This window comes from Coregonus clupeaformis, chromosome 5 (genome assembly GCF_020615455.1).
Source record: "Coregonus clupeaformis isolate EN_2021a chromosome 5, ASM2061545v1, whole genome shotgun sequence".
Taxonomy (NCBI): Eukaryota; Metazoa; Chordata; class Actinopteri; order Salmoniformes; family Salmonidae; genus Coregonus; species Coregonus clupeaformis.
Window position 1 is genome coordinate 9,496,146 of NC_059196.1, and position 25,214 is coordinate 9,521,359.

At 44.3% G+C, this 25,214-nt stretch overlaps 1 protein-coding gene across 1 annotated transcript in view; it reads left to right on the plus strand.

The window, feature by feature from the left end:
- Window positions 1–25,214, plus strand: part of LOC121560857 (glutamate receptor ionotropic, kainate 4-like) — a 478,252-nt gene that overhangs the window by 352,447 nt on the left and 100,591 nt on the right. The window contains exons 6-8 of the mRNA XM_041873701.2: window positions 8,087–8,252; window positions 13,980–14,158; window positions 20,826–20,879. Coding sequence (XP_041729635.2) covers window positions 8,087–8,252; window positions 13,980–14,158; window positions 20,826–20,879 — 399 coding nt within the window. The remainder of the gene's footprint in view (window positions 1–8,086; window positions 8,253–13,979; window positions 14,159–20,825; window positions 20,880–25,214) is intronic.

Consider the following 25,214-nt stretch of genomic DNA (forward strand, 5'->3'; position numbering starts at 1 on the left):
GTGAGTTCCTAGTTCTCTCCTCCTTCAGGCTTCTTCTTCTTCTTTGGACTTTATATGGCGGTTGGCAACCAACTTTAAGGTGCATTACCACCACCAACTGGACTGGAGTGTGGACCTCCGTTCATATTTCGATCACCAACGTTGGTATATGCTCCTCAAAACCAATGAGGGGATGGGAGAGGCAGGACTTGCAACGCGTCGAGCATCACAAATAGAACCAAGTTCTACTTTAGCGCCTGGCTATGCAGACGCTCGTTGATGCAATGATTGAATAACATGTATGTGTACATTTATTTTGCAGCGCTCGCGGTCTGGTCAGCCTGTAATACTGGATCCCTCTTTCTGAGGGCAGACAATAATTAGTTCTGGTTATTTAAGTTTTGGCTAGCGGTGTCGACTGACACTTTTCAATGTACAGTAATTGGCCCTCTATACCCAGAGGCTATTTGCAGGGGGAAGGCACATTAAGATATGGGAGACATCCTCTCCTGTCTGGTGGATGGAATGCTAGGTCTGCCGACGGTGATGTTGCGGATGTTAAGTTCGGTGTCACTCGGTGCAGGGTGCCTCTGTTCCGCCTGCTTGCAAACAAAACACAGGTGCGCCTGCTAATGCTGCTGGATTGCAATTAGAGATCCACAGCTGTTTCACACACCCCTCCTGACCCCCTTCTTCACTGTGCCATTGATCTGTCTTGTCGAGGGTTGCCAGGAGATCTGTGCATGTCCAAATTCACTCCCTCTGTCTTCAGGAAGCTGCTTTTATTTGATCAGGGAGATGAATGCGAGCACGGCCGCTCTCTGGTGGCCAGCGATGAATGGGCGATGCAAATTCAATTTGGCCGTTTGTTGTCATTATAGATATGCAAAAGCGTATTCCATATTCCATTGTTCCTTTTGTTTTCTAGTCCTCTGTGTCATTGCGCTGGCCCTTTTGTTTAGGTGTGAGGTGATAAGATTCAAACAAACCCATCACAGATGAGGTTCTCAGAACCACTGAACATAATTAATTGTCCCACAAACTCTCTATGCTATGTCTCACTTGTCTAACATCTGGACCACCTAATACCTCCCTCAGGAACTTCAAGAGCTTAAGGTCCAAGAGTGGTCTCAAAAAGCTTTCAATTCCTTACAAAGAATACAACAGGTGTAAACCTTACCGTGAAATTCTTACTTACGAGCCCTTAACCAACAATGCAGAGTTTTCAAAAAGTAAGTAAATAATAGTAACACAATAAAATAACAATAACGAGGATATATACAAGGAATAGCGGCACAGAGTCAATGTGCAGGGGTACGGGTTAGTCGAGTTCATTCAGGTAATATTTACATGTACATAGGGATAAAGTAACTATGCATAGATAATAAACAGAGAGTAGCAGCAGCATGTGTGAAGGAAGGTGAATGTATGTGTGTGTTGTGTGTGTGTCAGTGTGTGTGTGTTGGAGTGTCAGTGTAGTATGTGTGAGTGTGTGGTTAGAGTCCAGTGAGTGTGCATCAAGCATGTGCAAGAGAGTCAGTGCAAAAAATAAGAATAAATCATAATAAAATAAGGGGGTCAATACAAATAGTCCGGGTAGCCATTTGATTAACCGTTCAGCAGTCTTATGGCTTGTGGGTAGAAGCTGTTAAGGAGCCTTTTGGTTCCAGACTTGGTGCTCCGGTACCGCTTGCCGTGCGGTAGCAGAGAGAACCGTCTATGACTTGGGTGGCTGGAGTCTTTGACAATTTTTTAAGGCACAGAGACGAGAGTGAAGAAGAACTATAGCTTTTTTCTCCCGGCCGGTTAATCAATGAGATTGGGATCTGGTGGTCAATGTTCCACTTGCATAAAAAGCAGTAAAAAAAAAACAAATCCTTTATTTAACTAGGCAAGTCAGTTAAGAACAAATTATTATTTACAATGACAGCCTACACCGGCCAAAACCGGACGATGCTGGGCCAATTGTGCGCCGCCCTATGGGACTCCCAATGATGGCCGGTTGTGATACAGCCTGGAATCGAACCAGGGGGTCTGCAGTGACGGCTCAGACCTTAGACCGCTCCATCTTCATCAGCCACCCGCCTTGGACAAACCAAGCCAAGGGGACCTGCTCCTTTTAAACAAAGGCTGTCTCCTCTCTCTCTCCCTCTCCTCTCTGTCTCCGACCCCCTCCCACCCACAGCAGCTGAGCTCCTACTCTGTGTCTCTCAGTGCCACATATGATCAGACAGACATGATCACCCACAACTGCCCCATCCCGTCCCTTCCCCTTCTCTCCACCACAGCCACCTCTGCCAGCTCTGAGGTTGACTGATGGACTGTGTTCTCCTGTGCATCTGTTCTCTGATGGGCTGTGGCCAACCTGCATGCTCCTCTTGGTGCTCAGCACTGCTGTTAAGCCCAGGCACTCCACAGTGGCTCTGTTGTTTGTTAATTGTGAATGGGCCAGTGCTGGGCTGTGACACATGGCTAATGTTTTATTTTCCCAACAAAGGACACCATCAGTTATGGCTGACACGTTGCCCCCCATAAAAGATGTCTGATATTTTATTAAACATGAGTTTTGTTCGGCTGGCACATAAGGGGCAAGGTAACAGATGTAAGATGTCATTATATTTTGGCTTACCATATGGCGTCAGATTTGCATGTCCCCCTCTGGGGACTCCAAGGGCTCACTGATGTTGTTTCACAGTCTACATGTAGGATTGAGTTGGGCACTTGTCAACTCCTCAGCGGAAGCAGGGCTGGTAAATTAGGTTTCACCTTCAGACCAAGCGCTTCGAGAAACCGTGCTAATTTCCACTAAATTAGACATTTATATTTTTTATCATTTGACACAAGGTTACAGTCAGAGCTCTGTGCTTGATTGCAGGAAACCTCAAGCTGTGTCTTGGAGATCACCTCAACCAAAAATATAGTTTTCCTCAGTCCTTTTTGTAGAATAAGAGCATTGTTTTAGGTGGAAACAAAGTAGATGAAGCCCAACAATAATCTTGAGTCTTCTCAGAACATCATAATAGACATTAAACAATATACAGAATAATGCATTTGCTTGTTGCATTGGTATTCTCTGTGTTTTACTGTAGCTTGGTTCAGGAGTTAGGGGGCTGTGGTTATACTTTACTTGAACAATGCATCATAAGGCTTGTATACCATTACCACTATCATTACCACTATCACTATGCCATTACCACTAAGTCTTTTGAAAAGACAATAAATGCCATCAAGATTTGATTTGATTTGATAGATGAGTAGATGATTGCGGGTGAGGTCACTAAGCACCACTTCCATAAGATATTGGAAAATGACTGGTGCATTGCACAAACCAAAGGGCATGCCTGTCCATTCAAACAGCCCAAAGGATTGTGGCCACTACCGTCTCCTCCCAGCATAATGACACCTGTCGTAACCATTGAGAATAACAATCCTGGTCTATGAGAATGCCACAATGACCCCACCGTAATAAAGGAGTCGCGTTCGAAACGTACTGTTGTGAATGCGACACCAACCAGTCAGGGGCAAGGTCATGTTTGTGATACGGTAGCATTATATAGGTATTCATGGTGCATACTGCAGGTGTTCCAGTGTGTTCTCATCACACCTGTGGGTAGCGCCTGGTTTACTAGTTAGCCCTGCTCTCTGACTCGCTGCCTCACTTCATTGTCCTGTGCAGATCTCTCTCATTAAACCACTCTGTCACACGGCAGTAGCACACACTCAACACACACAACCAGAAATTGCATCTCTAATACACTAGCAACCCTCCCGTCGGTCTCCACCTCGCCATACAATATTGTATCTGACTGTCGCATAGACCACGCTCTAAGAGAGGTAGTGTGATTTAAGTGTCATGCGATTGCATTGCAGTAAATGATCTGTCAGAGGATGGTACTTGTAGACGGGCTGGCTATTTCCCTGCAAAATATCCTATTATTCCCATAACGGTCATATATCTATATGGGTCAATGTGATTAATTTGCGTATGAAACCTTTGTCAGTAAGACTGCAGTAAGTGTGCTATCTATGTATCTGTTTTACTGAAATCTGTTTTAAGAAGTAGTCCCGCAATGATGGAGGGACATTAAAAGGTTTTCACAGAGCCAACTGGAGGAGGAGGTTACATCGAGGAAAATGACTCATCAAACTAGGGTGATCATGATTCACTTCCCCCCCGAATGAGCTCCCAGACACGAACCCTTGACAACTTTGTCTCGGTGGCAGTTGTCGCCATTGTTTTTTATAGAACTTCTATTTCAGGTGCCCAGGCGTCTGCATTGATGTTCCTGACGATGAGCACCTCTCAATGTACTGTTTGAACATTTAATTCGTTCTGAGTTAAACTTCTTCTATGAGCTCACTGAAACCATAGATGAACCTTTTCCTTCCTGATGCATTTATAGTTTCTACTCAGATGTATTGTTTTATTCATACCGATCACTGTAGAGCTACTGGGCTAGGCCGTATGTCACTTTAGCAGGCCTCTTTGCTGTGTTCTCATGTTTTGGTAGACAAATAATTCCTTAATTGAGTCAACATATCACAACAAGTATTCACCAAAGGGCCAATGGATGTCTCCTCTCTTCTGTCCAAACCCCACTGCTTCACAGCAAAGCTACCAGAGCGGAAAGGCTCTCCAAACAAAAGGGGCACGACAATAACACTCTGCAATCCGTGCTGCGAGAGCGAGAAGTGATCCTGGGAGGGCAGAGGGGATGGAGGAGTGGGGAGGGGTGGAATTTCACCAGTGTGGCTCGGCCGTTATTCGTGTTTCACGGCTCCGGATGTCACACTCGTTGATGAATGGGATGGACCAAGGCGCAGCGTGAAATGCATCCATGTTTATTGAACTGAATAAACATACAAAAACAACGAAACGTGACGTCGGAAGGCTAACACTAACAAGCCACACTAACCGAACACAAACAAAAACCCAAAACACAGGCAGGAAAACTGGCTGCCTAAGTATGATCCCCAATCAGAGACAACGAGCGACAGCTGCCTCTAATTGGGAACCACACCCGGCCAAACATAGAAATACAAACATAGATTATTCACACCCTGACCAAACTAGCTAGAGTTATATAGGCCAGGGCGTGACAGTACCCCCAATGGTGCGGACTCCGGCCGCACAAACTTGACTGAATAGGGGAGGGTCCGGGTGGGCTTCCAGCCTCGGTGGCGGCTCCGGAGTGGAGCCGCTGACCGGAGCTGGATCAGGCACCGGTGGAGCGGACTGCTCTGGCTCCAGCGTGGAGCCGCTGACCGGAGCCGAACCAGGCAGCGGTGGAACGGGCACGGGCCGTGCCGGACTGGCGACGCGCCCCACTGGCTTGGTGCGACGAGCAGGAACAGGCCGGGCCGGACTGGCGGCAGCGCACCACTGGCTTGTACGAGGAGCAGGAACAGGCCGGGCCGGACTGGCGACGTGCACCACTGGCTTGGTGCAAGGAGCAGGAACAGACCGGGCCGGACTGGCGACGCGCACCACTGGCTTGGTACGAGGAGCAGGAACAGGCCGGGCCGGACTGGCGACGTGCACCACTGGCTTGGTGCGAGGAGCAGGAACAGACCGGGCCGGACTGGCGACGCGCACCACTGGCTTGGTGCGAGGAGCAGGAACAGGCCGGGCCAGACTGGCGACGCGCACCACTGGCTTGGTGCGAGGAGCAGGAACAGGCCGGGCCGGGCCGGACTGGCGACGGGCACCACTGGCTTGGTGCGAGGAGCAGGAACAGGCCGGGCCAGACTGGGAACACGCACCACTGGCTTGGTGCGGGGAGCAGGAACAGGCCGGGCCAGACTGGGAACACGCACCACTGGCTTGGTGCGGAGAGCAGGTACGGGGCGTACCGGACTGGGAACCGGCGCTGGAGGTCTATGACTGTCTCCGTCCTTTACACTCCGCGCCCTGTCCTCCTCCAGTGAGGACTCCTCTTTGAGCCCCCACGAGTGCAGTGGTCGGGGCTCCTCTCTGTCGCTCCCCGACCACCCTTTTAGCCCCCCCAAAAAAAAAATATTGGGGCTGTCTCTCCTTCTCCACCCTGATCCCTTTCAGGGCCTCCATCTGCTTGGCCAGATCCTCTCTTATTTCCCTCCAAGTCCATACTGTCTGCTCCTCCTGGGCACGCTGCTTGGTCCATTGGTGGTGGGTTTTTCTGTCACGCTCGTTGATGAACGGGACGGACCAAGGCGCAGCGTGAAATGCATCCATGTTTATTGAACTGAATAAACATACAAAACAACGAAACGTGACGTCGGAAGGCTAACACTAACAAGCCACACTAACCGAAACACAAACAAAAACCCACAACACAGGCAGGAAAACTGGCTGCCTAAGTATGATCCCCAATCAGAGACAACGAGCGACAGCTGCCTCTGATTGGGAACCACACCTGGCCAAACATAGAATTACAAACATAGATTATTCACACCCTGACCAAACTAGCTAGAGTTATGTAGGCCAGGGCGTGACACCGGAGGAGGAGAGAATCACATTTTTGCCACCGCCTGCCAGGAAAAGAGCGCGCTCCATCCATCCACGCTTCCCGGGGACTCCATTACACCCTGATGGGCAGGGATTGAACATGAATTGGAGATACAGGGGCGTAGGGAGAGCGATGTATGGGCACGCGGAACTGCGCAGGCAGGCAATCTGCTGTGATGAAGAGGCTTCTCTCGTGGCCCAAACCGCATCCTTCCGGGTTCCCCTTCAAGCCCCACTGTGCTGGCCGCTAGCCACTGCCCACCCAGTGTATTGCGTTCCCAGAGGCCCCACAGCCTGCTGCCCATCAGCCTGGTGCATCCATCCACACCTCAGTGGATAGCGAATGAAAAGAGAGATGGATTCAATCGCTTCTGGAAGACAGGAGCGAGGGGAGACAGAGATAGAGGGGGAGGAGATGCACTTGTGTTTGCAGCGAGGGGGGTTGGACATCTTCATAGACTCTCTGCACATTTGTGTTTATCCTCTTAGAGAAACTGAGGACTTGTTATGACTGGATCCACAGCAGAGGCACTGAACGAACGGCTGCGATTTATTCAGCACATCAAACCCCAGCTGTGAAAACAGACGCCCAATCATTGCTGAACATCCCTGAACATTTCAGGACATTTTTGTGATGGGAGATGTTTGGTCTCTTATAGATTCTTGTGTTTTTAACTTAACGCTTGGGACTCATCTAGCCCCTCTATGATTCCTTTGACATCACTGCCTTGTGAAGAGGTCTATTTTTTTTCTCCCTTTTTTACTCTAATCGGATTTCTCCACACTTAGTGTACAAAACATTAAGAACATGGATCAGCACCCCTGTGGACCGCTTTCAACACCTTGTGGAGTCCATGCCCCGATAAATTGAGGCTGTTCTGAGGGCAAAAGGGGAGGTGCAACTCAATATTAGGAAGGTGTTCATAATGTTTTCTATATTCAGTGTATAAACTGTTCTTCATTTAATCAAGGAGTTATAGTTAATTTAGTAGGCATCTGTGAGGGAGTTCTTCAATTATTCAAATGAGTTTTTATTAGTTTCAGATATAAGATGGTTCTAATTAGCCTGGTGAGAATATAATGAACATTTGATTTTTTGTACTCTGCACGCTTCTTCGCCAAAGTATTGCACTTGGAACTGCTCAACGAGCAGTGCTACGAACATCTCCTCTAGCAATGCTTTGGTTTTGTCAGAATCATGCTGTTTGTTGACACCATATTCACATACAACAAGAGCTAACGGTGCATCAAAAACTCTCTTTGTAGACATGTCTTTGTTACTTAATTCATTCATCCTGAACCGTATGTCTCTCTCTCTCTCTCTCTCTCTCTCTCTTTCTCTCTCTCTCTCTCTCTCTCTCTCTCTCTCTCTCTCTCTCTCTCTCTCTCTCTCTCTCTCTCTCTCTCTCTCTCTCTCTCTCTCTCTCTCTCTTTCTCTTTCTCTTTCTCTTCTCTCTCTCTCTCTCTCTCTCTCTCTCTCTCTCTCTCTCTCTCTCTCTCTCTCTCTCTCTCTCTCTCTCTCTCTCCTCTCTCTCTCTCTCTCTCTCTCTCTCTCTCTCTCTCTCTCTCTCTCTCTCTCTCTCTCTCTCTCTCTCTCTCTCTCTCTCTCTCTCTCTGTAGGTTCCCTATGTGAAAGTGGCCCCTGAGGACATTCTGAAGGTTCAGTTCCCCCGCTTCACCACCCTGGACCTGCGCCCCACCAACACAGACATCAGCCTGGCTGTGGCTGGCCTGCTCACCTTTTTCAACAGCACCACAGCCTGCCTCATCTGTGCCCAGGCCGACTGTGAGTGGTTCACGCACCACTTCCTCTTTGTTGCCATTTGTACCATATACAGTACCAGTCAAAAGTTTGGACACACCTACTCATTGAACGGTTTTTCTTTATTTTTACTATTTTCTACATTGTAGAATAATAGTTACGATATTAAAACTATGAAATAACACAAATGGAATAATTTAGTAACCGAAAAAAGTGTTAAACAAATCATAATATATTTTATATTAGAGATTCTTCAAATTAGCCACCCTTTGCCTTGATGACAGCTTTGCACACTCTTGGCATTCTCTCAACCAGCTTCACCTGGAATGCTTTTCCAACAGTCTTGAAGAAGTTCCCACATATGCTGAGCACTTGTTGGCTGATTTTCCTTCACTCTGCGGTCCAACTCATCCCAAACCATCTCCATTGGGTTGAGGTCGGGTGATTGTGGAGGCCAGGTCATCTGTTGCAGCACTCCATCACTCTCCTTCTTGGTCAAATAGCCCTTACACAGCCTGGAGGTGTGTTGGGTCATTGTCCTGTTGAAAAACAAATGATAGTCCCACTAAGCGTAAACTAGATGGGACTCTGTTGGACTCATCAGACCAAAGGACAGATTTCTACCTGTCTAATGTCCATTGCCACTTTTTTCATTACTACATGATTCCATATGTGTTATTTCATAGTTTTGATGTCTTCATTATTATTCTACAATGTAGAAAATAGTTTAAAAAAATAAAGAAAAACCCTGGAATGAGTAGGTGTCCAAACTTTTGACTGGTACTGTACACACATTCCATTCCATGCACACACACACACGCACACACGCACACACGCACATGCACACGCACATGCACACGCACACGCACATACACACACACACACTGTGGTTTTGGGATACAGTGCATTCTAACAGCTAACCCACTGACACAAACACACCCTTTTGAAGATGCAGAATCACCCTGCAGTTGATACACCCACACAGAAGCCTATGTATAACCCAAATGCATTTACTCTTGCGTAATTCTTCCTCCCCACAATGCATCATCATCTAGTAAAACGTTGGCAAATGACTTTGCTTTTCACATAGGCCATTAATGCATCTTCCTCTTTTATTCCATTGACATTCTTGTGTGATGTCGCATACACTTATCATCAAACACCTCCCTCCCTGAGATGATAATGTCGTTTCTGACCTTAAAAAGAGAAATTCATGAAAATACCCAGTATGGATCCATGATCAAACTGCCAGACTCAAAGACGTCAAAGAAAAAGCAAAACAAAGTATGAAATAATGGAAGATTAAATCCCAGTCTGTTTCCACTCTTCTCTGTACAGGAATCAGTAATTACAAGTACCCGTACAAAGTCACATTGACCCCATCTGCTACAGGCCAACTTTCCCCTTAATCAGCTTAGGGCTTTGAAGTGTGGCAGGCTGGATTTTAGCTCTCGATTAGAACTGAGGTGCTCTCAGCTGGCACAAACCCCCCCAACCCACCCTCTCCCCACCATCACCCCCACCCCTCACACAACTCTCCCAACCAACTTCAGAAAATAATGGTTGACATTAATATCCGGACAAGCCAGTTCGACTGAGGTGTTACCCGAGAAACAGAGATAACAAGGAAGAAAAGTGGGAGGGGAAAAAAAGCCCATCAACAGCAAAAAGACCATAGTGACTCAGAACTGCCTGGACTGATTCTTGACAATGACTGCCAGCGTCAAAACTAGCTAATTAGTTGTTATTTTCCACTTGGGTGTTTATGCGTGTTGCTATCGTTTAGCGGAGAGCTCATCAAACAATTTTGGTAATTAGCCCACAGACACATGACAGTTCCGTGCCTCGCAAGAGTTATGAAATGCTGTGAAATATCGACATATCCATAAAAGGGCCGCAATCTCACCATCAACAAGCTGTGTGAGAGAAAAACCTCAAACTTTATAATGGCAGTTTCCTTTTTATATGGCTCTGTACGAGCTCCTGTCTGTGGCAATGTGGGCCAAAGGGAATCGATAAGGCTGCTGAGGGGGAGCATGGCCCTTCCCTTCCTTGACAGCGAGGAGGATGCCAGTCACTGAGGGAGGGGAATCTAACCTTACTACTGGAATTGCACATGGGAGCGGAGGGAGAGGTTGTCTGGAAATGACACGGGTTGTAGTGATTGCCCTGCCATGTGACCCCTTCCGCAGCACTACGGTAAAATACCAGTGACGGCTTGGGCTGTTGCAGCAGTAGCAGTATCCGCGGTAGCGTTAGCTGGCTGGCAGGCAGAGGCTCCACGACGGTCGGCACTGGCCTCATTAATCACAGCGGCCGGTGACAGTCTAACAGACCGTGGCCGAGTCATAAATATTTCCCAGCCTGCCCCTGGCTTCCTGGCTTAGAGAGTGAGAGAGAAAGAGAGAGAGGGGCAGGAGTGGAAGGAGTGTGGAGTTAGCGCAAAGAAGGACACCCATTCATCTGGCTAACCTGCCTACCGCTATCGATGGCCGTGTGGTTGTGTGTGCAATCACCGCACTCATGGAGTAGTACAGTAGGACATAGAGAACCTAGCCACAGGGGTGGAGGAGGACTGTGTGGGAGAGTGGAGCGCTTTGTTAACAGGGAGATTAGTGCATGGGAGGTCAGCTGGCGGGCAGCAGGGGGGTGGGAGGGGACAGATCACCCACACTCTACTTCTGGGGGACTGGCTCAGACAAGACCAGTGGGGACGGGGGGTGGGGGGCATCCTGGTCAACCCAACATCTTATGTTATGAATCCGCTATCACCTAACGTAGCATTTTATCGTCTTAATTGAATGAGCTGGAAGTAAGGCAAATAGTACCCTTCGAATGTAAAACCCCTTAAATGACTTCTCTGATGACATGCACCTTAGCAACCAACTCCCTAAGTTTTTTATTGAGAGAAGTTAGACTCATCCAAATGTTTTAAAGGCACACACACACACGCCAAAATTCTGGGCTTTCTCCACCTGTCAAGGTAGACGTTTATGTCTCCTTGGAGCGGAACAATTATAGGATATGCTTGCTCAACGATTAGACTCTCTGCTCTGAAAATGTCATGAGTAATCTGTAATTAAAGTTGATCAAGTAAAATAATGTCTCTCTGTCTCCGGAGAGAGCTGGATGAATAAACTCTGTGGGTAGACGGACCGGTTAACTGGGGTGATGAAGTGATTTAGCCAGTACCGGCGATGACTTGTTGTTGTTTGTTGTCTGGGGATCAAACTGAGAAATCCTCCCGACGTGATGACATTTAGAGAAAGTTTCAATACGGATTATGATATATTTACAGCTCCAGTAACAGCAGACATCAGCCCACCGTAATTCTCCCCATCAGAATGAATAGTTGCTGTGCCGTCAGTTCTGGTGCACTGCCTCCCTACTGAAAGACAGCAGTGAGGGAGGAAACTGTGGAGGAAATATGGCTCCACCAAAGGCTCTAACAAGAGGGATGAGAGGGAGCTTCCTCCATTGGCTCTCCCTGGATTTCCTTCTACGTTTCCCCTTCCTTTCCCCTGACCGAAGACATTAAGTTTGATGCGATACGCGGCGTAATGGGATTTTGATGTGTGGTGCTGGGGGGGAGGGTGGGTTGGTTCTCGCCTTGGTGCCTAATGAGAACAAAGCAGAGGAGAGCCATGGTCAGCTGTCTGCTCATCTACCAGGATGAAATATGGAAGAAAGTTCCCTTTCAACAGGGAAAGATGAGAAAGGATCACTCAGACCCACAACGTCCCAAATGCCCTGCCCTTGCCCAGTAACGAGTTCTAGTGACACGCTGAACTGTTTATATAAGAGAGAGTGATAGACTATCGACTTTTTGATCTGTGTGGTTATATTCAGGTTAGGGTAAGTTAATGTACTGACACTCTACGAATGCCTAGACATTAGGAACTGTCCTATCCCAAGCACTCCAGTTAATGAATGCTGCTGGTCTGGAGGGAAAACTACATTGAAGTAATTTAACTCTCTTCCATCTGCCCGTCAATCGATTCAATCACCCGATTTATCATGGTCATTCAGGTTCGGGCCTGTTTAAAAAGTATATCCATCTTTTACTTTGAAATGCCATGAAATTCTGTAGACTGCACCCATTTGGTTGTACAGTACAGAGTCCAGCAGCCCAGTCCAACAGACTAGTGTGCAGCCAAGTTGGGTGCTGTGTTGACACTGGCATGGACCTGTCATTGGTCCTGGCTGAGCAGTGTATTTGCATAGAGGCACTGTGTGCAGGAAGGTAAATGAGAGTGGGGGCTTTGTGAGAGCCCAGTGAAATGTGACGGTCTGTGAAAGGGGGAAATGACTGGCTGCCCAGACTGAGTGGCAGGCCCTACCTTTATCTGTCTGCCTGAAAGGCAGCATCAGGCAGTGCTACAGTATGTGTGGCCCATGCCAATGAGGCACCTACAACATTGCAGCATCACACACCAACTACTGCAGGCAGCAGCAGCACAGCCTCCACAAAGAAAACAGGCTTCACACATCTCTATCATTCAACGGTCTCCCCTTTTCCACGGCTAACCGAGAAACAGTGCCTCCCTGTTTTAGCATAATGATGTTATTTTTCATTAGCATGGGTTCAAAAGCCTGAAACGTGGAAGCGACATAGCTGCCAGAATAGATGCAACAAATGTCAGGGCTCAAAAGAGATTGTGAAATGAAGACGTCACGTATATACTCCATTTTTATTTCTGTTGCTTTGAATCATGCACAGCCTAGACACCAAATGGATCTCTCCTGAGATTTCTTCCCCACTGGTTGAATGCCAGGGAATGACAGGAGAACCAACTCCTGCTGAGAACACTGAGCAGCGCAGTGTGCTGTCTAATGTAATGTACTAAATGTGAAATTGCAAGCAGGCAATGGAGACTGAGCAGGTTTTTAAGCATCATCACTGATATGCTGAGTAACTCAACAGGTAACGGAGCTGACAGTCTCGGAGCGGACAGGCATCATTGCTGATGACGTGTGTTTCTAGGAGAGACAAACCGTTAAAGGCATTAGGATTCGATGAGTTAGAACACGTAGTGCCTTAGGAACAGCTGTTGCTGCTACTGCATGTAACCAAAGAAATAAAACAATGATTTTATGTAAATGGATTCTACTATGATCAATGCTGGTCTAAGTTGTATTGTATTCTACTGTATGTCCTGACACCTATGAATATATAGTTTCAGTAAAGTGCCACTGGAAACCTAAAAGGGATAAAAGAAACAAAGGAATTCTATCAAAATTAAGGCTTAGTCTCTGTTGTATTGTAATTGTATTACAAGTTCAGTAAAGTGCCACTGGAAACATATTCATTACGTCACTTATAATTAACCCATATCCAATGTCTTTGAAGCGGTTCTGGGAAGTAAATGCTGGAGGTGGTGTTTAAATAAATAAAAAATTTACTTTACAATTAGCTGTAATTACAGGTCATCAGTTAAATTATTTTAGGTGGGAAGGATTTTAATGACGGTGTTATTGACAAACAACGCATAAAAATTGACTTTTTGTTTATCGATCGAAAAAATAACATTTTCACGTCTCATCGGGGACGGGTCCAAAATAGCGATTCACTGTTATTTTTATGAATATGGTGTTTCTCACACAAAATGACGTCTTTGTATTTTTTTATTTTCAGTGGTTGTTCTCAGAAATGTGACTTTAATACCCAGAAATTCATCACAGATTACCTTTAGGAGATTAATTGTGTACCAGCTCATAATAATATCACCGTCTTCATCCCTGTCCCAACAGGCTTATTAAATCTGGAGAGACTGCTACGCCAGTTCCTCATCTCCAAGGAGACCCTATCGGTTCGCATGCTGGATGACAGCCAGGATCCCACACCCCTTCTCAAGGAGATTCGCGATGACAAGACTGCCACCATCATTGTGGACGCTAACGCAACAATGTCCCACATAATTTTGGAAAGGGTGAGTCTGTCTGTCATACGATTTACAGTGAGCTCTTTCCCAATGTTCTTAGACATCTCAGCAGTAGCTGATGATGATACAACTTTTAAAAGATCTATATGTCGATGCCAAGATAAAGTTCAGGATCAAGGTTGATATTGAAAATAATTGAACAAGCTACAGGCTGAATCACTTACTGGTGAATGAGGGTTGGACTGAATGAATGTTAACTTTAAACATCCTACACCTAGTTCTCCTGTACATAGGCCTACCCCCATGAATAAATCATGGAATATCTGTAACTCCATATTTGGAGAGTAGAATGGTGTGCAAATGCAACTAGAGGAGGTTGTGCCCTTGGGCTTAGCACTTAAACCACTAGAGTAGCAGCAGAGATGGGAAATATTGAGAAATGAAAACCAATGCTAGAGATGGGAAATATTGAAATATTAAAACTAACTACATTTATCTGACTTGATTCATTTTTGTAAGAAGCAGCCATGCATCCCTAATAGGTTTAAATGGTTGATCTTGATAATAAATACAATCCAAAACATCACAAACACTCATTAATATTGTTTGAGTATAAAGGAAATAGAAGTGACCTAGGTTTATAATCATTTTAATTTTCTCTTTTTGACAATTTACAGGAGTGTGCAAAGCTGTCATCAAGGCAAAGGGTGGCTATTTGAAGAATCTCAAATATAAAATATATTTTGATTTGTTTAACACTTTTTTGGTTACTACATGATTCCATATGTGTTAGTTCATAGTTTTGATGTCTTCACTATTATTCTACAATGTAGAAAATAGTAAAAATAAAGAAAAACCCTTGAATGAGTAGGTGTGTCCAAACTTTTGACTGGTAATGTATATCAATCTTGAGCAGGATTATCTATTTTGGATGCAATCTGAATGGAATTGATGAGAGAGAGAGAGGAAGACTGCTTGCGCATGCTCCGATTTAAAGCAATGAAATTTGAGTGATAGGCTTTTTCAAAACTCTGCAGCTGCAATAAAAAAAAATCTTTACAATAACAAAATTGTGTAAATTGGACGTGCATTCGGTCTATAGGCTATGCTGCAGAAAATGTAGGCCTACCTGTCACAAGAAAAAAAGGTACCATGATGAGATGAGTCTACATGCATTGTGATCTGCACTCCATACTGAGATGGGCTGACTGTCCCCACCATGAGCGTTGATGATTGATCATGCAGAGAGCAGAGAGAAGGCTGTAGAGAAGCATTATTTTGACATTGCATATAATTTAACAGTTCCATTTCACGTCATGCTGTTGATATAAATAATTTATTATAATTTACCGGTTTCTCGCAGTTATTTATCCCGGGAAAAGGGAGTGGTTTTGGGCGGTAAATCTCGGTAAATCTCGATAACCGGGTTCCAGCCATTCAACCCTAGTGCATGCCAGTGCCATATCAGGACTGGCACTGTAAAGCCAATCCCTCACATTAACCTCTGAGGAGACAAGCAAAAATTTGACTGGCTTCCCATCCACATCGCTCCGGCCAAATGCCACGCCCACTAACGTTTCTTCTCCATGATAAATCTGGATTTGCTTCCTCCCCGGTGACTTCTCGAATGCAAACACATTCAAACCATTTTGATTGGTCCCAGAAACCGATGGGTTGGGTTGGGCCAGAGCCGGCCTACACAAATCATGTATCACATCATTTTGACATCAGCTCAAACGACTTCTAGGACAGCAGGTTCAGACTGATGTATGGCGTGATTGATAGAGCAGCTAAATTAAATTCAGGATGAGTCATCAGGCAAAGCTAATATCCATGCCCCAATGAATATTTCTCTACATCTTTTTTTCTCTGCATTTTTTTCTTTCTCTCCCTCTAAAGTATTTATCTCTCCCTCACACACTCCCTCCCTCCCTCATTAGTTTTTATTTTGTCATATTTCTGTGTTCATCCAGTGAATTCTTACTCTTTTATTTCTCTGCCCCTCTCCTCTTCAGTTTCAATCTTTCCCTCAATCAGAGATACTGATGGCCGTTGCTGGCATCCTGTCGCCATTGGCAACTCGGGGCAGAGAGTAACAACCCACAGGAGCTGGCAGTGGGATTTCTTTCTATGTCTCCGCCTCTGTCCTACAGTCGCTCCATACCTCTACTATCATTCCTCTGTCCTACAGTCGCTCCATACCTCTACTATCATTCCTCTGTCCTACAGTCGCTCCATACCTCTACTATCATTCCTCTGTCCTACAGTCGCTCCATACCTCTACTATCATTCCTCTGTCCTACAGTCGCTTCATACCTCTACTATCATTCCTCTGTCCTACAGTCGCTTCATACCTCTACTATCACTCCTCTGTCCTACAGTCGCTTCATACCTCTACTATCACTCCTCTGTCCTACAGTCGCTCCATACCTCTACTATCATTCCTCTGTCCTACAGTCGCTCCATACCTCTACTATCACTCCTCTGTCCTACAGTCGCTCCATACCTCTACTATCACTCCTCTGTCCTACAGTCGCTCCATACCTCTACTATCATTCCTCTGTCCTACAGTCGCTCCATACCTCTACTATCATTCCTCTGTCCTACAGTCGCTCCATACCTCTACTATCACTCCTCTGTCCTACAGTCACTTCATACCTCTACTATCATTCCTCTGTCCTACAGTCGCTTCATACCTCTACTATCACTCCTCTGTCCTACAGTCACTTCATACCTCTACTATCACTCCTCTGTCTTCTACTCCTCCATTTCTCCATCTCTCTGTCTGGTGGAGGCGTGTAGTGGTGCAGTGGATAGTTTGTTGGCACGCATCCCGTTCATGAGGAGAGGATGTTGACCGAGCAAATTAATGCTTTTTGCCAACATTTTGTGCCCAACTGAGGATTTAATTACATGCTAAACTGTAAGGACTTTGTATAAAAGAGTCTATGATTATGCAGGGACACCAAATGACCCTCTCTTCATGCAGGACATTCTATCCTCTTTGTTTCTGGTTGTTTACATCTTCCTTTGGAATGCTGGTCAGCCAGAGGTCTACTTCTTACACAGAAGACAGTGGGATTATTTTTCAATACTCTCAAAAGTGTTAATTTAACACTGGATCAGTGGGACTCATATATGCTCTGTAAAAGTGTTACATTTAACACTCCAATAGTTGAATAAATCAGTGTATTTGCTGTGTGTTCTGCAGCAGGGGAGTTTGTGGTCTGAGGGTTTAGCTTTAGCATCACTGAATGTAATCAAATCAAATCACATACACATATTTAGCAGATGTTATTGCGGGTATAGCGAAATGCTTGTGTTCATAGCTCCAACAGTGCAGTAGTATCTAACAATACACAACAATACACAAATTTAAAATGTAAAAAATGGAATTAAGAAATATATAGATATTAGGACGAGCAATGTCGGAGTGGCATTGACTAAATACAGTAGAGTGGAATACAGTATATACATATGAGATGAGTAAAGCAGTATATAAACATTATTAAAGTGACTAGTGTTCCATTATTAAAGTGGCCAGTGATTCCATGTCTATGTATATAGGGCAGCAGCCTCTAAGGTGCAGTGTTGAGTAGCCGGGTGGTAGCTGGCTAGTGATGGCTATTTAACAGTCTGATGGCTTTGAGATAGAAGCAGTTTTTCAGTATTTCGGTCCCAGCTTTGATGCACCTGTACTGACCTAGCCTTCTGGATGATAGTGGGGTGAACAGGCCGTGGCTCGGGTGGTTGATGTCCTTGATGATCTTTTTGGCCTTCCTGTGACATCGGGTGCTGTAGGTGTCCTGGAAGGCAGGCAGTGTGCCCCCGGTGATGTGTTGGGCAGACCGTACCACCCTCTGGAAAGCCCTGCGGTTGCGGGCGGTGCAGTTGCCGTACCAGGCGGTGATACAGCCCGACAGCATGCTCTCAATTGTGCATCTGTAAAAGTTTCTGAGGGTCTTAGGAGCCAAATTTCTTCAGCCTCCTGAGGCGCTGTTGCGCCTTCTTCACCACACTGTCTTTGTGGTGGTCCATTTCAGTTTGTCAGTGATGTGTACGCTGAGGAACTTGACGCTTTCCACCTTCTCCACTGCGGTCCAGTCAATGTGGATAGGTCAGCCCCCTGTGTTGTCCTACTATACAAAGCTGCGGTTGGATTTGCTCAGATATTGTGCTCAGCATGGTTGCCCCAAAACAAAAACCTGGGAAACAGAAAAAAAGGGGGCTTAGAACAATAGAAAGCTGAGGACGTTTGGCTTTGTGCCAGCCAAAGGAAACACACTTTCTTTCCATTATTTATATTTGTAAACTTGGTGAAGTCCCTGACCTGTACTACAAGTTTAAAGACATATTAACTGTGATTAAAATGCTGGTAAAAAAGCTTGTAAACTCTTCCATCTGTTGTCCTATTGGCTATCTTCATTCTCAACACTTCAAGATCAAGACTTAGAACAAAGTGCATTTTACAGTGCAGTGTCCACCTGTCCTGCTCCACTAAATGCTGTAATATGACTTACATTGACCTGACAATCTGATACTATAAAACAGTTCAACAAATGTTAACAAACTATTAAGTAAGTTTCATATGGTTGGTTTCCTCTTATTAGCAACTATTAAAATAATAATTACCATACAATCAAAAGATAATGACTCAGTGTCATGGAAGTGTGCACATATACAGTGTCGTGAAAAAGTATTTGCCCAATTTCTAATTTTCTCTACTTTTGCATATTTCTTATACTGAATGTTATCAGATCTTCAACCAAAATTGAATATTCGATAAAGGGAACCTGAATGAACAAATAACACAACAATTACATACTTATTTCATAAACAAAGTTATGCAACACCCAATGCCCCTTTGTGAAAAAGTAATTGCCCCCATACACTCAATAACTGGTTGTGCCACCTTTAGCTGCAATGACTGCAACCACCACCATGGTTTAGGTATTAACTCCAAATTTAGGCATTAACTCCAAATTCCTAAGGTTTGGGATAGGCTTAAAACAAAACAACTTTCTATCGCTGGATTTGAACTTGCAACCTTTGGAATAAGAGGCAGGTGCAAGACGCACATCCATCATCCCCATCCACATATCCCAACGTCCTCAGACACGAATGGACATCAAATATTGACTTGTATCACGGGTGACCTGGCTGAGAGGTGAAATGTGTGTGGGTGGTTGAACAGAGACCTACTGTAACTTCCATCAAGTGAGATCCAGGAGTCAACAAGTCAAGCCTTGTTGAACAGTTTTCCCTTGATATACTGTACTCTATGAAATATGTTTTTCTTTTTTGATGTATCTCAAATGCAAGTCAGACTAGGCTGATTGGAAAACACGTTTGTAAAAAGCTTTGCGTTGCACCTTTATTCCACAGTTCACATTGGTTGAAACATTCAACGAATTGGGTGGAACAGTATACCAAAATAAATATTCTAAAAGAAACTCCACTGTAGAAAATTAATCTTGTCCTTCACAACCAGTGCTTGCTGCTGAGTCTGATTTAATCAAATCCTAAAGTATTGAGCAGCATACTAAAATATTGTATTATTAATTGCTCCAAAGAGAGCCCGTCATTAGATAAGAATATGTCAGGTGTTATCAAGATGTGATGGATTTGATCTCCCGCTGTGTAATCGAGCAGGAGACTGCAGAGAATCTCTGACCTCTCTCACTTCTCTCATATCTCTCTCTCTCTCTCTCTCTCTCTCTCTCTCTCTCTCTCTCTCTCTCTCTCTCTCTCTCTCTCTCTCTCTCTCTCTCTCTCTCTCTCTCTCTCTCTCTCTCTCTCTCTCTCTCTCTCTCTCTATATATATATATATATAAACGCTGAGTATATAGAAAACATTAAGAACACCTGCTCTTTCCATAACATAGACTGACCAGGTGATTCCAGGTAAAAGCTATGATCCCTTATTGATGTCACTTGTTAAATCCACTTCAATCAGTGTAGTTGAAGGGGAGGAGACAGGTTAAAGAAGGATTTTTAAGCCTTGAGACAATTGAGACATGGATTGTGTATGTGCGCCATTAAGAGGGTGAATGGGCAAGACAAAATATGTAAGTGCCTTTGAACGGGGTATGGTAGTAGGTGCCAGGCGCACCGGTTTGTGTCAAGAACTGCAACGCTGCTGGGTTTTTCACGCTCAACAGTTTCCCGTGTGTATCAAGAATGGTCCACCACCCAAAGGACATCCAGCCAACTTGACACAACTGTGGGAAGCATTCGACACCTTGTAGAGTCCATGCCCCAACGAATTGAGGCTGTTCTGAGGGCAAAAGAGGGTCCTAATGTTTTCCTCCTTTTCAATATATATATACCTATTTTTCTCCTTATCTCTTTATTCCACAGTTCACATTGGTTGAAACATTCAACGAATTGGGTGGAACAGTATACCAAAATAAATATTCTAAAATAAACTCCACTGTAGAAAGTTCACCTTGTCCTTCACAACCAGTGCTTGCTGCCTGATTTAATCAAATCCTAAAGTATTGAGCAGCATACTAAAATATTGTATTATTAATTGCTCCAAAGAGAGCCCGTCATTAGATAAGAATATGTCAGGTGTTATCAAGATGTGATGGATTTGATCTCCCGCTGTGTAATCGAGCAGGAGACTGCAGAGAATCTCTGACCTCTCTCACTTTCTCTCTCTCTCTCGCTCTCTCTCTCTCTCTCTCTCTCTCTCTCTCTCTCTTTCTTCCAGGCGTCGGAGCTGGGCATGCTTTCCGTCTACTACACCTACATCTTCACCTCGCTGGTAAGGAGATGGTGCCTGCTGCTGCTACTCGCTAATGGAAATTGATGATGTTGGTAACACTTTGCACTAATGGTCCTGTAGAGATGATTCATATCGGCCTGATTGATGACTCATTAATGGGCTGCTGGAGCCCATGTTTTCCTCCTCCTCTCACCCAGTTGCTCGGATCCCCATGTCTTTTTGTGCCACTGGGTGCTGGGGGGCAAGAAAGGGGGGATCATCGTGGAGAGTGATGACCCACGCCCTTAATTTCCTAAAGAGAGAGAGCGATCGCTCAACGAAGCATCATACAGCACCATCCCCACAGGAAGAAGAGACCACTCATTATTTATGTAATGCTCTTTCCACGTTCAGTTAATCACCCCTGCCCGTGCCTCGTCCCCAACGTCGCAATATTCCCTCGAAATGACACACACACACACACACACACACACACACACTGCTCGGCTGATCCTCCTCCACGAATGGCAACTTTTGATTATGCCTATTTTCAACATGTAAAGAATACTGTTCGCTATACTTCCAAGTATTCAGGGAAGGGAGTCAGATCACTTTATTCTGCTCACACACAGAGTGTAATGGAGGGTCTTTCGTCGGCAGGTAGAGTGAGTAATTACCCATTTCGTTCATGTTGGGGGTGGGGAGAATGGATGAGGGGGGAGATGCCCCCCTTAGCAATGCCTACCATGCTTCATGAAAAATCATTCCCCACTCTCTTGAGCACTATGTTTTTGACATTACAATAGTGCTTAAGTACTTTTTTTTTATATGTGCTTTTAAAATAAATGTTGCCTGGCCCAAAACAGAAAAGTCCAGGTAGTTTTTTCAGTCAGTTATCTTCAGGTTGGTGCCTAATAAACACAACCCTGGTGTGTAACATAGGTGTCAATGCCGGTGCCTGTGATGGCAGGCAGAATGGCTGTGGGGCACTGAAAGAAATTAAATCCCATGTCCCCAATAGTGCAACAGCCCAATTTGTGCTTCGGCTGGGGGAGTAAACATTTGTCATTTGTCGCTAGCTGTCAGATGTAGTGATAGGACAATTTTGTGATCAGCAGCTCCAGAGGATGAGAGATAGTCACTCCTCACATCCTCTGTGTTATATCTCTCTTTATACAGTATCATCTATCTCTCTTTCTCTCTGTCTGTCTGTCTCTCTCTCTCTCTCTCTCTCTCTCTCTCTCTCTCTCTGTCCGTCTGTCTCTCTCTCTCTCTCTCTCTCTCTCTCTCTCTCTCTCTCTCTCTCTCTCTCTCTCTCTCTCTCTCTCTGTCTGTTTGTCTGTCTGTCTGTCTGTCTCTCTCTCTCTCGCATCCCTGACTGTCACCTCCACCTGCATTGATCTGTCTGGGAAGTTGAAACGTATTTAAATTGTTTGTGTGGTAGGTAATCCAGAGATCCAGATACAGTGGGCCTTGTTTGGATGCAACACATTCGTGTGTGGAAATTACACAAGCTGCGAATAGTTTTTATTTTTCGTCCAAGGTATTCAAAAAGTAACATTATATCGTAGGTATGATCAAATCCTGGAATGCAGTCATCCACATTTTTACTTGAATTTGACCGTAATCCACACTGTTTTTGTCTCACTAACAATCAGACTATAATTGTCATAATGCCTTGAAACATAGTTAACATTTACTCCTAATTAAAAAGTAATAAAGTACTGAAAATAGCACAATGAGCAATCTGTGTCTGAGTAATCTGATAGATATATACACTACCAGTCAAAAGTTTGGACACATCTACTGATTCAAGGGTTTTTCTTTATTTTTACTATTTTTTACATTGTAGAATAATAGTGAAGACATCAAATCTATGAAATAACACATATGGAATCATGTAGTAACCAAAAAAGTGTTAAACAAATCAAAATATATTTTATATTTGAGATTCTTCAAATAGCCACCCTTTGCCTTGATGACAGCTTTGCACACTCTTGGCATTCTCTCAACCAGCTTCATGAGGTAGTCACCTGGAATGCATTTCAATTAACAGGTGTGCCTTCTTAAAAGTTAATTTGTGGAATTTCTTTCCTTCTTAATGCGTTTGAGCCAATCAGTTGTGTTGTGACAAGGTAGGGGGGTGTATACAGAAGATAGCCCTACTTGTTAAATGGTGGCTATTTGAAGAATCTCAAATATAAAATATGTTTTATTTGTTTAACTTTTTTGGTTACTACATGATTCCATATGTGTTATTTCATAGTTTTGATGTCTTCACTATTATTCTACAATGTAAAAAATAGTAAAAATAAAGAAAAACCCTTGAATGAGTAGGTGTGCCCAAACTTTTGACTGGTAGTGTACATATATATATATATATATATATATATATATATATATATATATATATATATATATATATATATATATATACATATATATATATACATATATATACATATATATATATATATATATATTTATATACATATATATACAGTGCTATGAAAAAGTATTTGCCCCCTTTCAAATTTTCTCTACTTTTGCATATTTGTGATACTGAATGTTATCAGATCTTCAACCAAAACCTAATATTGGATAAAGGGAACATAAGTGAACAAATAACACAACAATTACATATTTATTTCATTTATTTCATAAACAAAGTTATGCAACACCCAATTCCCCTGTGTGAAAAAGTAATTGCCCCCTTACACTCAAAAACAGGTTGTGCCACCTTTAGCTGCAATGACTCCAACCAAATGCTTCCTGTAGTTGTTGATCAGTCTCTCACGTCGCTGTGGAGGAATTTTGGCCCACTCTTCCATGCAGAACTGCTTTAAGTCAGTGATGTGTGGGTTTTCAAGCATGAACTGCTCGTTTCAAGTCCTGCCACAACATCTCAATTGGGATTAGGTCTGGACTTTGACTAGGCCATTCCAAAACTTTCAATTTGTTGCTTTTTAGCAATTTTCATGTAGACTTGATTGTGTGTTTTGGATCATTGTCTTGCTGCATGACCCAGCTGCGCTTCAGCTTCAGCTCACAGATGGATGGTCTGACATTCTCCTGTAGAACTCTCTGATACAGAGCAGGATTCATGGTTCCTTCTATTAAGGCAAGTCGTCCAGGTCCTGAGGCAGCAAAGCATCCCCAAACCATCACACCACCACCACCATGCTTGGCCTTTGGTACGATGTTCTTACTGTGGAATGCAGAGTTTGGTTTTCGCCAGGCATTACTGGAACCATGTCGTGAGAGACTGATCAACAACTGCAGGAAGCATTTGGTTGGAGTCATTGCAGCTAAAGGTGGCACAACCAGTTATTGAATGCAGGGACGGCCTGTTCAATAGGGCGATATGGGCGACGCACTGCCAAACGGGAAAAGGAAGGGATTTTTTTTCTAATCAATTATATCACGGCAACAGTAGTTATCAGTGTTGTAATCTGATCTGACTGCCACTAAATGTCAAATCAGGCTAAAGTCGTGCTTCAAATGGCCCCGCCCGTTTTTGGGCGATTTCAGTCAGGTTGAAAATCGCCCAGAAGTCTCTCATAGCCTGTCATGTAAAATCTATTTTTTTCAAATTTCAAAGCTTTCAATACATTCTCTATGGGTGTCTGTGGGCTTGCACTTACGCGCTTTCGTCATACGTGACGTAACCATGAACGTAACTAAGCAAATAGCGGCTAGCAGCGTCTCTTTGCGACCTGCAGTGTGGCGTTATTTTATGTTTTTAATTTGTACACTTAGTGGCGTTATTTTATGTTTTTAATTTGTACACTTAGTTTACAAACATTCTGCCAACCATGGATTTCGAGTGGTGGGTTTTGGACTGATGGTCCTCTGTAGCTCAATTGGTAGAGCATGGCGCTTGTAACGCCAGGGTAGTGTGTTCGATCCCCGGGACCACCCATACGTAAAAATGTATGCGCACATGACTGTAAGTCGCTTTGGATAAAAGCGTCTGCTAAATGGCATATTATATTATTTATTATTATTATATATCGTGTACATACCCGCTACGAACGGACTAAATAATGAAAACGTTGCTGGCAGCGGAATCCAATACAGCTGGGAGACTTGGCTGGATGACAGAGTCCCGGACAGAGAAGTGGAGCCGGCCGGCTTCACCCTGGTCGGAGCGGACCTCGATCTGACAGTCACAGGGAAAATCGATCCTGGTAAGAGAGCGACTCTGTACCCCCGAGCCCCGACATTGAACTGCTTTCTGTGTCACTGTGACCTTACTATCTGCCCCGTGAGTTCCCCCAATTGTTTGTTACCGTTGTGTACTGTTGATAATCACAAGTTTACTGGAGAACTGAGACCAAGTAGAGACTTTGGACAGGGTGGATATGCACAAGATTTTAGTCAGACCAAGCTATA